The 14,607-nt window shown below is 33.2% G+C and overlaps 1 protein-coding gene across 2 annotated transcripts in view; it reads right to left on the bottom strand.

Moving 5' to 3' along the window:
- Window positions 1-210: 210 nt before the first annotated feature.
- Window positions 211-14,607, bottom strand: part of RASA2 (RAS p21 protein activator 2) — a 52,179-nt gene continuing 37,782 nt past the window's right edge. For both annotated transcript variants that reach the window (XM_050902667.1, XM_050902666.1), the window contains exons 11-24: window positions 14,272-14,420; window positions 12,844-12,958; window positions 12,313-12,387; window positions 11,450-11,573; window positions 9,926-10,032; window positions 8,535-8,621; window positions 8,376-8,453; window positions 7,861-7,934; window positions 6,496-6,602; window positions 6,130-6,212; window positions 5,025-5,233; window positions 3,696-3,799; window positions 2,912-3,101; window positions 211-2,007 (exon numbers count right to left, since the gene is read on the bottom strand). In XM_050902667.1, coding sequence (XP_050758624.1) covers window positions 1,977-2,007; window positions 2,912-3,101; window positions 3,696-3,799; window positions 5,025-5,233; window positions 6,130-6,212; window positions 6,496-6,602; window positions 7,861-7,934; window positions 8,376-8,453; window positions 8,535-8,621; window positions 9,926-10,032; window positions 11,450-11,573; window positions 12,313-12,387; window positions 12,844-12,958; window positions 14,272-14,420 — 1,533 coding nt within the window. In that variant the 3' untranslated portion in view covers window positions 211-1,976. The remainder of the gene's footprint in view (window positions 2,008-2,911; window positions 3,102-3,695; window positions 3,800-5,024; window positions 5,234-6,129; window positions 6,213-6,495; window positions 6,603-7,860; window positions 7,935-8,375; window positions 8,454-8,534; window positions 8,622-9,925; window positions 10,033-11,449; window positions 11,574-12,312; window positions 12,388-12,843; window positions 12,959-14,271; window positions 14,421-14,607) is intronic.

Genomic DNA, 14,607 nt, shown 5'->3' with positions numbered 1-14,607 from the left:
ATTTGACTTTGAAAACAACAGAAAATGGCTCCAAGGAACAAATACTTTGTCACAGGGTTAATCCATATAAAGCAAAATCTAACTTTGACACTCAACCACACTCAACTTTGTTTAATGGCAGCTTTTTATTAATGGCAATTAATCAGACCCACTTTACCTTGGCAAAACACATTTCTTGGCATTACTATATTCCCTTCCCGCCCCCCCAGTTTCAACTGTTGGCAAATAAAAGTCCCTTAGAATACATCAAATGTGTAAAAAAAGGAAAAGGCAAAAACAGCTGAGGTGATTAAATGATTGTGACGTTGCAGATACTAGTACTGAATCCCAGATATTCTAAAATAGTTTGTCTGGTATTAAACCAAATGGTTATTCTAACAAATTACATTCGTTCCAAAAGAGATTTCAAACCTGTCTTGCCAACTTGCTTCTATTACAGAAAGCCTCCCTACAACAGTATAATAAATGTACAGTAATTTAAACAGCTTACAGTTTCAAGCATTGTGGATTTCCATTTGTAAGTTACATTCCTAATTAATTTGGCCAAATCATGATTGTAAAAAAAAAAAAAAACCAAACCACAAAAAACACCCAACAAAACAACAACAAAAGACCCCATAGCAAATGCTCCAAAAATAAAAGTATCACATATAGTTATTATTAAAAATAATATTCCAAGGCGTACCATTGTATTTAATACTGATGAAGCAAAGTTGCCACAGTAATACCTTTGCTTCTTCCTGGTTATATACATATATGTTCTTTCAGCATAAACCTAACTTCTCAGATGAAGTGAGCAAAAATTAATCTTACTAAAGTCAAGAACGCCAGTTTAAAATTGTGTTAAGTGGCAAACACGAATCCATATAACTAAAGATATAAAAATATTCACTGAAGCATTGCTTGAAGACAAAACAAAGTTGATCATTCAACTGATCATAACAAGCAGATACTACAAAGTATCTAAAAATAATCTGGGATAGTCCAGATATCTAAAGTGCTTTGAGTGATTATAATAGAGATTATTTATTAGATTTGTAATCAAAAGATGAGCTGGACCTAGTTATTACTTTTTATTAAAAAAAAAAGAAATAAAATCATACATGGGATGATGTAAATTGATCAGTACTTAACCACAATCTGTTCACATTTAAATTTTTCTATCCGTAGGCAAACTTATTTAAAAAGAATGTTACTACCCTGGATTTCTTTTTAGATTAAGAAAAAATATGTACCTTAAAAAAATCCTAAAGAAAATAGATAGTGGTCTAATGTCACTCCATGTATTACTCACCCCAAATGTAAACAAGAGGTACAACGTAAGTTCCCTGATTTCTTCTTCTTTAGTACTTAAAAACATAACTAACACTGGTATCTGCTGTCCAGGTTATTTGCAGCATACTGCATGATTTTTGTAAAACTTCAGCTGTAGATAAATCAAGTCCTGACAACACCTAATACAAGGAAAAACATCAAATGAATTGAGTGTGAAGCTTCAGATCTTTTCCATGTCATAGTATCTTGGGATTTCTATTTCAAGATCCATATCAGCACGGCAGGCACTCATGGTAAACTCACGCAAGTTTGCAGTGTCTGTATTGAGAGATGTAATCCAACCAACAAATGCCGTGTGGATTTTCTTCCATTAAAAAGCTTATTTGTTTAGAAAGTTCTTTCCAATAAGACAACAATGGCAAAACAACATTTAGATTTATTCACACCTGTTACTTCAAGAACCTGCAACTTCAAGTTCTTCAGCAAAATGAGAATAAACCTTAAGACCAGATTTCCAAGTAGATATTTTTCTATTAAATATTAAATAGATTGTCAACACAACTAGCATTTATGTTCATTCTTAAATACTTTGTAAAAATACATATAATGAATTTAAAAAAAACAAAACCAAAACAAAAAACCAAAACACTCAACAGCATTTCCAGTTTCTTTTTTCATCCAAGTGTGCCAGTTCGTTTTGGTTAGGAAACTTTTCCAACAATTGGATTTTCTCTGGAAAAAATAAAATATCATATGTAAATATTTTTAAGGTTAACATTTGCTTTGTAGTTCTCATACAGTTCTAATTTATTAAGCAAACCTGTATTTTTTGCACAATTTCTACCACTACTTGTGAAATTTCATGATTTGCAGAAAACCTCACATACTTTCATGTGAGACCTCTAAATCAAAGTCAATTTTTCTAAACAACTTGGGTCAAACACTAAGCTAGGCAAACCAAATCGAGGTTTGAGCAGCCTCTTTTTCTGGTGAATCAAGCCTTATTGATGCAAAGAAGAATGAGAAAACTTGCTAGTGGTGTTCCACAGATACCAGCCAGGACTGAAGAGAATTGAAAGAATCTGCTCTGGAACAACAACATCCTCCAAAGAACAGATTTTTTTTTTTTTTTTTTTTTTTTTTTTTTTTAACTTCACCAGAAATACTATTTATCATTGAGTATGGCGAGTGAATTACAAGCAGTAAATATACTGCATGAAAGAGATGTTTCTGCAGTGTAATTTTTACAGTTTTACATAACTTGATATTGTAATTATTTAACTGAAATCTGAAATTTCAAAAAAAAAATTAAAAGGTAGGCAGACAGTTAGGTATGTATTTTGTGTGCACTTCAGATGTTAAGTTGCAAGGAAATGACAGAGTCATTGCACCCACTTATAAGAATCTCAAAAGGAACACAGACAAATCCCACACCAGAGGAACTTCTTGTATCTTCTAACAACTGGTAAAAAGCTGTATTACTACAAACGATGTACCTTATTTTCTCCAGGTCCTTGTGTTGTCTAAATCTACCTTTAGCTTAATTATCTCTACCTCAACAAGCCTGGCCTTGTTCTGTGATTTATTTTTTTAAAAATACACATTTATGTATGTCAAAATTACATAAGATACTTACTCACTACCATATTTAGCACTAGATGATCTCTTCTTTCGGTATTTTTCATGCGATTCATTCAGCTTTTCTACTATATCTATTATCTGTTTAAGTGTATGAAAAGTTGCTACAGAATCTTCAATTGTGAAGTTAGAATAATCATCTGGTTCTTTCCGTGGACCTTGATAGACTGCTATACTTCCGCAAGCCTCTACAAAAATTACCACAGTTATCCCAATTAGAATTTCTATAATTAACAAACAGATCTAACTCTTACTTAAATGGTGATTCTGCAATTCTGAAATGTAAAGTTACTCTAGCTTATACATAGAATGGGTCAAGACAAAAGTAGGAGACAGTACCAACTAGATGTATTTACAGTTCTATGGCTTATTCTCTGCTGGTTGTGTTCCGCATCTTGAGCATCCAGCTCTCTCCTGTTCACATTAACAGAAGACCAATGCTTTCTTGCAACTCAACCATGTTCAATAGAATTTGCTCCATCGTCAGGAAAAGGAGAGCAAAGACAGAAGAGCAACCAGCTATATTTGCAGTCTCTCTGTTTAGACTATTAAAGATATTTCATATATGCAAATTCAATTAGAACAATGTGCATGCCTGATGTCTACTGTAAAGAAATGACTGAAGAATGTCTGATAACAGAGCACTAAGAAGACAAAAATATAATCTGTGTCTCTACTCTCTATGATTTTCAGGTAAATTGTTAAGACATCAAACTGATGTTATGGGCCTAAAGAATTAAACCTGAGTAATACCAGTATAATTCTTCTGAATTATTGAGTACCTTCCAACTTCTGTAGTTTAGACATGTTGATAGTGAAAAGCGAGTAAATTCTTTCTGTCTCTCTGTCTCCATCAATCTCAATTTGAGTATCAGCAGGAACATCTCTAAAAGGTGAAAAAAGAGACAGGTAGTCAAAAAGTCATTCTTGAAAGGTTTGAAAGCAAGTAAAAACTGGTTCTGTTTCAATATACTTAGCCTTTTAATATGTCTATCACTCACAGACAGCTTCACAATTGCTAAACAGAACTTCGCATTCATTGCAAGTGTTCTACAGAAACAGGTGTATACAGTTTTGAGGGCAATGAATACACCAATACTAAAAATCGCTTTCTCCAACAGAATTTATTATTCAGTATGTGAAGAGAAAAATATTTCAAACATATCAAAGTAAGGTTAATTGTTATTAAATGATAATTAAACACTTCTTAAAAAATCTACTATACTTGAAAGGTAACCAGAACAGAAGGACAAGATACATTCCTAAACCAGAACAGTTAAAAAACCAGAAAGACAAAACCAACCAAAAGTTATTTAGTAATGGGAATCTTTTGAACTGTTGAGAAACCTAATATAAGAATGAACTGAGTAACATGGAAAAAGTATTATATGCATTTTCAGAAAGTTATCTTGTAGGACTTATACTGAATTTTAGAAGACTGAGATCTTTAGTCTGTAACTTATGTAAACTATCCAGTTAAGGATAAATTTATTTTTAAAGAAGATCAGAGCATTTGTTTGTTTTCAGAAATCAGCAGCTTAAAGAAAGGCATTAATGCATTATGTTATTCATTTTCCTGACATACCTACAAAACCCAAATGATTTGTTAGAATCTACAACCATGATTATTTAGCTGATTTTCTTAGTACACTGTATTTTAAAATATGTGAGGTTAAAATAAAAAAGTGACTGTATAAAACAAGACAATGTCATTAGGGAAAGAGATAAGACTTTCAGGCTGAGCCCTCTGCAGCAAGGTATTTCAATTATTTCATAAAGATGACCTAGGCATGTCGTATTTCTGCATTCAGCTTGGCATCTGAATAAACCTGACCTATTAAAATCTATTATTCTGTGTGGAAAGAAATCAACCATTCAATATTTCTGATTTACATGCTGAATTGGTTACCTTCATTTCACATGGTGGCTGACGAAGTAATAGACTCAATAAAATCCAGTACTTCGGACCTTATTAGTAAGGCATGTTTTTAGTAACGTAACTTGCTAAAGTAGACAGGGAAAGCCTTGCCTTCAGATTTTCAAGTTGTATAGTGAATCGTACATTATTTGTCCTACAAAATGTATGCATTTTCATTTGAGAAGCAACTTACGCAGTGCAACGAGCACAGCCCACTGTGTTCTCTATTGTAGCCTTGCAGCAAAGCCAGTTCCCATTCAGAAAAGCAGAAGGATGGTAAAAACTAAGCCTCTTCTGGTTGCATCTTGTTACTCGGCAAAGAGCTTCTATCCACTCACTAGCTTCTACACAGTTATTTGCTTGGATATAGAGTGGCTTTTCTCCATGTAGTACTTGAAACATCTGTAGAAGCAATGCAAGTTATTCTGCTCAGTAAAAAAATCCAGTTATTGAGCAACTTTGAATGTGTGAAAATAGATTTCAAAGCTCAGGCAATTCAACAAAGCCAAATTAAGACAGAAAGTGAGACAAGGGAGAAAGGAAGACTTTTCACCTCTTTAATTTTACTACACAGCCCTATTTAGGAGAAAAAAAAAAAACCAAAACAGCTCCCTGTGTTCCACCTACACCATTTCCTCATCCAAAAAAGAATCCTTAAAGAATTAGAACATGATGCATTTCCTGCCTCTTCATTCACGTATCTTTAAATATGACCTCAGACTTCATGTTTCATATCCTGAGAGTAACAGAAGATTCCCAGAAGTCTCTCCTTTAGCCATCCTCAGGCTAAGTAACAGCCGTACTTTTATCACTGCCTCAGAATTTTGGATTGAGATAACAACAGGAATACTGATGTGTTACAGGTCCAGACTGAGGCCATGAGCACAACTGTCTCAGCTGATGAAGGTATTGTAGGAATTTCTCATCAAAAGGAATAAATATAAGTTTGGTAATATTACATTTCTAGTAGAACACAATATAATACATACTACTAAAACCTTACATAAAAGTGCTTTGTAATAAGGTCACGGTAGTTTTAACCTTCATTCCAAAAATTTGGAAAGAGGGGCAGAAGTCACAAAATCAGTCATGAAAGCTGGTGCAGAGATCCAAATCTGCAGGTTCAGTTCCATGTTCAGAGTACTTGGAAATACTGCATACAGCTTTTTATTCCTGATCCAAAAAAGATTTTTTGCTGAAGTATTTAGTAATAGGGTTTCAGTAACTCTATAAGCGAATTATAATCTTTTATTCAAAGAACACATCAAGAATTACATATAAACTATCTTTTGACTCACATTTTTCTTGTTAAAGGAGCTCTCATCAAGTTTCTCCACTGCAAGGATGTTTTTGATTGGAATAGTGAAAATTGGTTCTTTGTCTGTAAAAAGTTGTAAACAGATGAGTGCAGCGATTTTTAAAAAACTGTTTTATAACCTCAGTACACTGGTACTGTAGGTTAAGTTCTCAAAATGTGCATTTTTATTATTGAGAAAAATGTACATGAATCACAGACAGAAGCATTTGGTAATTGGCAAAGGTAACTAAAACATATGTACTTTAGGAAAATAAAAAAATTAGGCATTTTAAAAAGCACAAATCAGATGCAAACACTTAGAAAATATTGAGAAAATAAAAATAATTGTAAAATAAACATAATCTACCTTGCTGTTTGTGGTAGGTGAATTCTCTACTTGTTAGACAGAACCACCGTTTCTTGAAATTCTTTTTACCAATCCGAGTCCTTCCCTGAGCTCTTTTGTACATTTCTCTGTAAAGACAGAATCAAATGGAATGCAACCATTAGTCTTCTGAAGAGCTTCCAAAACCATTTGAGATAACACATTATTGTTCATCATGCAGCAACATAAAAATCTACTTCCTTGTAGATTAAAAAAAAAAAAAAAAAAAAATCTACTAGGTGTTCAAAATAGATCTTCAAGATTAGCTCCCACTATGGTGATCATGTACAGGGTTCCATAAACAGGAAAGGAGTTTGAAAAATACACAATCCAGACTCTTGTTTGTAGCAGTAAATTTGGAGTGGGTACTTACTTATTCAGATCCAGAACTCCAAATTTTCCCAAAAGGGAGTAAGGTGTATCCAACTACAAGATTCTCTGTTTCCTGCCACTTTCTACATGTGAATGTGCTTGGCCTTATCTGGATCAGAAACTGAATATAAATGAAATGATGCTGAACATGACTCAATAGCAAGGGTAGACACAAACTGTATTCAGTACACTTTAAGTGTACTCACTGGCAACTTTTTTTTGAGCAACAGCCATCAATTTATAATACAGATTAGCTTCTAAATTGCTATAACTAAGTGTTGATCCACTACAATTGTCTCCTTCCTTTCTATTTAGTATTTTAATAGTGGTACATTTCTTCCTTGTTTGAAATTCGGATGCTTGTTTCACAGAATAATCCTTACTTGCTATGAATCTGCTTCTCAGATAAATACAAATTTTTTTCCCCATAAATGTTTGAATTAATTCATCAGCTATTCTTGATCAACATAAAAAAAAGACAGTTCATTTCTTAGAAAGAGTGATTCTCACCTCAATTTTTATAAAAGCATTCTATCATTTACTGTTAAGTATTCCAATTACAGGGTAATTTTTTCTCCTACTTTAAAGGCAGAACATTTAGCTGGCTGGGCTTAAACAGCATGCAAAGTAATTCTAAAGTAAATTAATACATTCTTTTAAAATACACTTTCACAATCCTGAATAACCCGTCACAGAGCACACACTGAATTGTAACAGAAATGCAGACAGGCTTTAATAGGTTTTAAGCTGCTTTTAATTATTTTTTCCAAAGTATTTAAAAGATGAGTTATGAAAGTTTACAGTTGTTGGTTTAAACTAATTCTGCAAACTAACCAAGAATTATCACAAATTACAAATATCATAATTTTTACAGTATATCAAACACTTTAATAAGCATTAATCTGATGCTGGCATTAATGAAAAAACAGTAAAGTCAATTCTGTTTTGCACAACGTGGATTCAAGATGTATTTACCCTTCTTTTAGATGTACTGGCTCACTCAGACCACTGGGCTCTTTACTTTCAGTAGAGGAAACATCATCTAAGAACTTAAGGAAAAATACACAGGGAATATATACTATTCAGAAACACAGAACCACCAAAAGCTATTTTGAAAATACACATGTACATCTCTCCTGGAACAGAACAATTACTTTATGCAACAGATGAAACGAACAATGTAACAAGGGATGCCCATAAGCCACACAAGATTTCTTTATTTAGTTCCTAAACATCAGATCTAATAAAATCTGTTTCAAAAAATTTATAGTTTTTTTTTTTAAAAACTAAATTAGCTTAGTCCACTATGTATAACTCTTGTGTATTCGATTGTGTGGATTTTGTTGTGTTTTTTTTTAAAAACACCTGAAATGGACCACAACTTTTCTTTTTCTCTCTACTAGAAAACTGAACAATAAAACAACCTTCTAATAATTAAGACTGATCAAATACATCAACCATAAAAAAAAAAAAATCTAGTTGAAAGGTACCTTTTTAACAGATTCAGTAAATTTTTCTTCTTGAAATGTTTTGAAAAACTCACACATAAATGTCTCCTTGAAACTTGACTGAAAGAAAAGGTATATTGACATAAATAAACTTTCAAAGAATGCTGTCTATGAAATGAGAAAGAATTTTAGTAGCCTTACAAGTTTGCTTTTGGTCAAACTTCCCCAACTCCCCAAAGTCTGGATGGCTTTTGATATAAGAGTTAATGTTCTACAAGTCTGTGCATCCTAAAATAAAGAAACAAAATTCAGAAGTCACATTTTTTCACAATTCCAGGTAAAACTTTGATTTAAAAATGAAAATGTCACAAAAATTATTATATTACACGATGTAGTAAATCTGATACTTCTTCATTTCTTTTCTTCTTCGCCCAAAAAGAAGAAATGCGTATGCAGTATTGTCATCTATTAGTACTTGTGCTTTGTGAATATATTTTATAAGCTACTGCATAGTGTTTAATTTTTTACTCACTACCACTAGAATTTAATATTAGTATTTGGAAAAATATTTTTACCTATAAAAAACATCTCAAACCCCTCAAATTCTGTAATTGTTACTACACATCTAATGCTTCTGAACTATTCAAAACTTAACACTAAACATAATGAACTATTGCTGGACAAATGGTAGAAATTTTCATAATAAAAAGTGAACTTAAAACTTTGTCTTTAAGGCTTTTGCCTAATTTGTTTGCTACCTCACTGCTTGCATTTTAGTACAGCATTATAAACACAGCCACAGAAAGGGGCCTTCCTGTTCCTTTTAAAATGTTTAACCCTCAAGTGACAAAATCCTGTAATCTTTTTACTCAACAAACTGGATAACCTCAAAGGAATGAATTTGAGTAAGCAGATATTTTTCTTTTGAAAGCACAACACACAAGTAGATAAAATAAGCTAATAAAGATAACTTCTGGAGCAGAAGATTTCATACATATTCTGTATTTTATGTGAAAACAATACAGTATTCTTTTCTTATCTCCATATTCCTGTCTTTGAAAATTTTTTTTTCCTAATGCATATCTACTTGACAATTTGAAAACTAAAAATGGAAAATCTGGCAACCCACTGCAACTAGTGGAGTCCAGAATAAATATGCAGACCAATTAATGGATAACTCTACAACCTCTGTTTAAGACACAAATGGAAATATTTTTTTAAAAGTAAAAGTGACATCTGGATATTTAACTTCCACAGTGGAAGGAACCAATACAGTTTAGGCATATGCCTTAAAGAACCCTCAGTCATGTTGCTATTCTAACAAAGTACATTCCCAAAAAAGGCACAACATCTTTAATATCAATAGCTCTTCTACATCATTTAAGAACACCTCAAAGACTGAGAAATTTGATGCTTAAAGAACTGCAAATGTCTTAGTTCCTTTGGTGAGGTATAAAATTGAAAACTCAACCTAGAGACATTTAGTAATCTTATTTCCCAGTTACAGACCCACTTAAAGTAACTTATGCCTTCCCAGATAAAACAGATCTGACGGTTATGAATAAAACAGAACAAAGCTTCACGAAACTTACTGGATGGTGAGGTCGTAAATGAAAAGTATGAGGTGAGACTACGGCTACAGCAAAGAAACGAAGAAACACAAAGCTGCTCACTGCAGAATACTGTACATGAGGGTCATCTGCAGAGAAAAACCATGAAATGTAACATGCACTAAACTTAACAGGAAATAATGAAGACAGTCAACATAAAAATCCTTAAGAAGATAACATCAGAGGAGACACTTATATTTTAAAACAGAACAGAAAAATCAATGAAGTGCATGAAATGAGAAAGGTGATCATGGTAAGAAATGTTCTACTTATAATGGAGGGTTTATTTCTCTGAAAAGAAGTTCTGTTCTCATAAAACTGGCTCATCAGCTCCAGTACTAGGAACGATGAGATTACTGCAAGCATTTACATACACAGTGTTGATTAGGTACAGCTGTATGCACATTGAACCAAAAGAGAAAATACTGTAGCAGTTGCCTTTAAACACTAGGGCTATCAGGTTTATTCACCTGTAAAGCTAATCACTGATCAACTCAAATACATTAATGCCGCACAACAAATGCAGTCAACACATATGAACAACTTTAACTCCAATTGTGAGTTGCATCATAAAACCATGGTGTTATATAATTTTGATGCTGTAAATGAGGATTGTCTCGTTTAATATTTTAGGTATATTTACACCTCTATACAGGGAAATACAGTGGGATCACATTCTTACTCTAATGACTGCTTCAATCTGATCTGTCTGGGAAGTTACCTATTCTGAAAGGACTGTCTTAACTAGAGGAATTTATGGTGTCAGTTCCAGTGACAAACATGAATCAGAGAAAGGCTCCAGATTATGAGAAGTATATTCTTCATTTGTAGCTTATTATATGACATTTCAGATATTAATTGACTGAAGTGTAAGAGTATTTCACACCCACCACATTATTCCTATATTAAAACCATTCTGAAAGAATAAAACTGTTCTAATACTGGTCACATTACAAACGCATTAAATATTTTACATTATCCACCCTCCTCAAAACTACTCATAAGTAATAAAGCTATGGTAGTAGTACAGCTAACTTCATGTAAGTTACAAATGTGCTAGTCATAGTTAACATAGTTGCAGTTCATGTAGTTAAGATGTAAATACTGAATGTACTTTCAAGTTTACATCTTGCTTCTTTAGAAGCAATAAACAGATCAGCTCTTCCAAATTTTACTTATCTTTCAACTAAATCACTTCCTGTATTACTTGTGCTTTTCTTCTATTGTCTCATACTTTTGTTAGTGACTTCTTATTTGCTGCTGTCTTGCAGTGTTTCTGACCTGCTACATTTTCGTATTAGAAAATACAAAATTCTTGCTGATTGACCACAAAGCTTTACTATAACTTACAGACTGACAGAAAAACAAATGCCTGATTGTCAATGTAAGAAGTTCAGGGCACAGCTTTGGACAAGGCAAGAATTTTAACAATCCCCATAAGGTAACTGCAGAAGTTAAGTATTTCACTCTGAACACCATTTTCAGAAGTTTTTAGAGAACACTTACTTGGAAATCTTTTGGCAGCCAGATGCCTCAAAGAATAAAAAACATCACACATTAGAGTAGGACAACTTATACTTGACCGCACAATTTCACGGAATACTTTGTCTACATAATAGCGTAGATTTTCCTGCAATTATGAAAAAAGGTATTTTTTCAGACCATTAACATTTGCATTTCTATGTTTTTTTCCTGAACATAAACATAACACTACAATTCCTTTTTTCAAAAGGCTGCCTGACTATTCAATTATGTATTTTAGTACAGTGCATATTTAAAAAGCCTCATAATATTTATATGGGATTACTAGTGTTAAAAGATAGTTTAATGATATTCACTTACATTAAAGTACATAAGTAGTGTCTGGCAATATACAACTATATCTATCAAAACCCGTTTTTGTAATTTGACAACAATATGTTACAAGGAAGGAGTACTTCCCCTGCATACCTAGTGAATGTTAATTTAGTTTGTTGCAGTAACTATTGCCTTAAATGTCATCCTCTGGTAACAGGCAAGCGGCAAGCAAAACTTCAATGAAAAGTGTTAAAGCAGTCCTAATTAGGTACTTCATCATCTAGATGCTGAGTACACAACATCAGGAATCACAACACCCAACAAACTGTTAAGGAAGACTAATCCTCTGTTTAGTTTCTCCTCCCCATCCCATTTTCCATTGGACTTTTCCTTTGCCATTTTCATAAACGTGGATAAGAAAATACAACTTTTCCTTCGTTTACTCTGGAATCAGAGAATTATACTGCTACCATAAGTTACTCGTTTTCCATTACACAGAGCTGCTTCTTAAAATGTTTTTCTATCAGATTTTGAGAAAGTTTAAATTTGGAAAAACAGATTAGGAAACTCACCATATTAATTTCTACATTATCCCCTTCTCTTAATTTGATGGGATCTATTTCACAGGGTTTAGGAGACTCACATATCTGAAACAAACAAACAAAACGGCAGGAATTCAATTTTTCAGACAGAAAGCATGGAAATGCACCTATTTAAAACCAGATTCTGTCCTAGATTTAGAGGTAAAACTCTAGATAAGTTCTAACTATCCATAACAGCATGCAATAATCATCCTCACTTTTGTGTGTGCCTTTTTACATGGATCAATTACATACAGCATCATGTGGGTAAATTCTGCAATGTGTTAGAGGCTGGAGCAACTGTCATTGACTGTTTATTTTCAAGCATCTGGAACATAAATAACAAAAAGCAGCTCCTACCACTAAACTTAACCAATTATTGCTCAATTTAACTTTCCTCTAGAATTCCCCCACCTGAGTGATTACTACCACACAGCGAGCTGTAAGAAGAATGCCTATCAAACAGACAGGATACCCCAGTGGTCGAAGTGTCCTGAAAAAAGTTTCAGTAGGATAACCTACCTCATCAATAACAGGTTTCAAAGTAACCTTTAGGTAGTGCTTCCCCACTATTTTCATCATTTCATCTACACACCGAGTTGCTAACGAGTTGCCTCTGAAGACTGTGTTTGCTTCTCTGTAAGAAAATAATTGATTTTATTTGAACAGGGAAAAAATAAGCAGCTCACTTTATCTTGCTATTAAATAATTAGTTTTTTGAAAACATTTTTTCATATATTTCAGTCAGGAATTCCAGAACCTAGATAGCCAGCTTGCAATGGCACTCAGGAACAGAAAGAGAATAAACAAGAATGTTATTATAGCTATTACCAAAACCAAGAACATAAATAAAACCGTAAGGAAAAGCGTAAGAAATTTTAGACGAAGGAAGTTATAATCCAGTGCCGAATGTGAGAAAGAACAATTGGAGAAAATTCCAAAATAATGAAGACTTGTACCTCACCAATATACAATTCTTCCTCCAGTAGCCCTGGTGAAAAAAAGATCTTAGAGCTACAATGAATAGCATACTGCTACACTACACTGATAAACTCAGACACTTTAACCAAAACATATTTAATCTAGGGTTATGCTTTTTATTCATTACAGCTGTTGAAGAAAACTGAGAGCCAGTTTTGCAAAGTAAATCTTTCTAATCTGAGAGATTTAGTTTAATCTTGCTTTGTTACAGTTCAATTATAACAGAAAGGAATGTGTGTACTAAAATGCAGTTTAGAAAGTTATTTTCCATGAGTCATGTCTTTCTACACAGTTAATTGTCTCACCTTATTTAAATCTGGAGTAAGTTAGCTTTGAAATGAATCATCCTGTGGTGACAAAATCCCTTCCACATCTCCACAGGACATGACTCGGCACCTCAGTGGCCACTACTCAGATCTACTTCACTTCTCTCCTAACCACAGAGCTGCAAATTCACAGGCCATACACTGCTACTTGGAAAAACTCCTGTGCTTGCTACTTTCAAGGCATGCAGGAGGACTCGTAGTCACTTACAAGGCATCTTTGCAGAAAAAGAGTACCCCTCATTTAAGTCACATGCTAAAGGAAACAGGGTAAGATTCTCAGCAATTTTAAAAATGTTAAGTACCAATCTAATGGCCAGCAAAATTTGAAGAGTGACCAAATTACAACATTTTAAAATAAAACCTATGTGCTCTTAGACACAACTCTAGACTGCTAGCTTGTTATGTTTAGCTGTATACTAGCTCCAAGAAAATTTTACAAAATTTAATTAAATAGCACACAATCATTAACTCTGACTCCCAGCTTCAATGTGATTTTAATGAATGTTTTTATAAACTAGCATTAAAAGATGAACGGATTCAGTCAGTTTTACATAATGAGAGACAGAAATTTGACATTGAATTCGACATTTGAAACTAAGAATAATTTAAAAAGGTATGAGATCACTAAACATGAAATACATACTGTGTGTCCTTCAGATCTAATTCTGCTACTGCAGCAACAAATGGAACTAGCTTATGGTGGTGTAGCAACAATCGTACAAGAGGCAGAACTGCATCACACTTGTCTCGACAAACTTCACTCAGTATGTAGGCAGCAGATGCAGAAATCGGCTGTGAGAAAGCAGGATATGAAATCATGAGTAGAGCAGTTAAATGTTCTTATTTGGTAAAGTACAGATCAAATCTAACAAGACTATAGACATAGCTTCTTAACAGAAAGTTTCAACATTTGCTATATAACATGGTGATTAGAAGTTTCTATTCTACAGAAATACTTAATTGAAAATTATCTACTCTA

The sequence above is a fragment of the Gymnogyps californianus genome, chromosome 10, assembly GCF_018139145.2.
Source record: "Gymnogyps californianus isolate 813 chromosome 10, ASM1813914v2, whole genome shotgun sequence".
NCBI classification, from domain to species: Eukaryota; Metazoa; Chordata; class Aves; order Accipitriformes; family Cathartidae; genus Gymnogyps; species Gymnogyps californianus.
The sequence above is the reverse complement of the archived record's forward strand: the minus strand, read 5'-3'. Positions and strand labels throughout refer to the sequence as shown.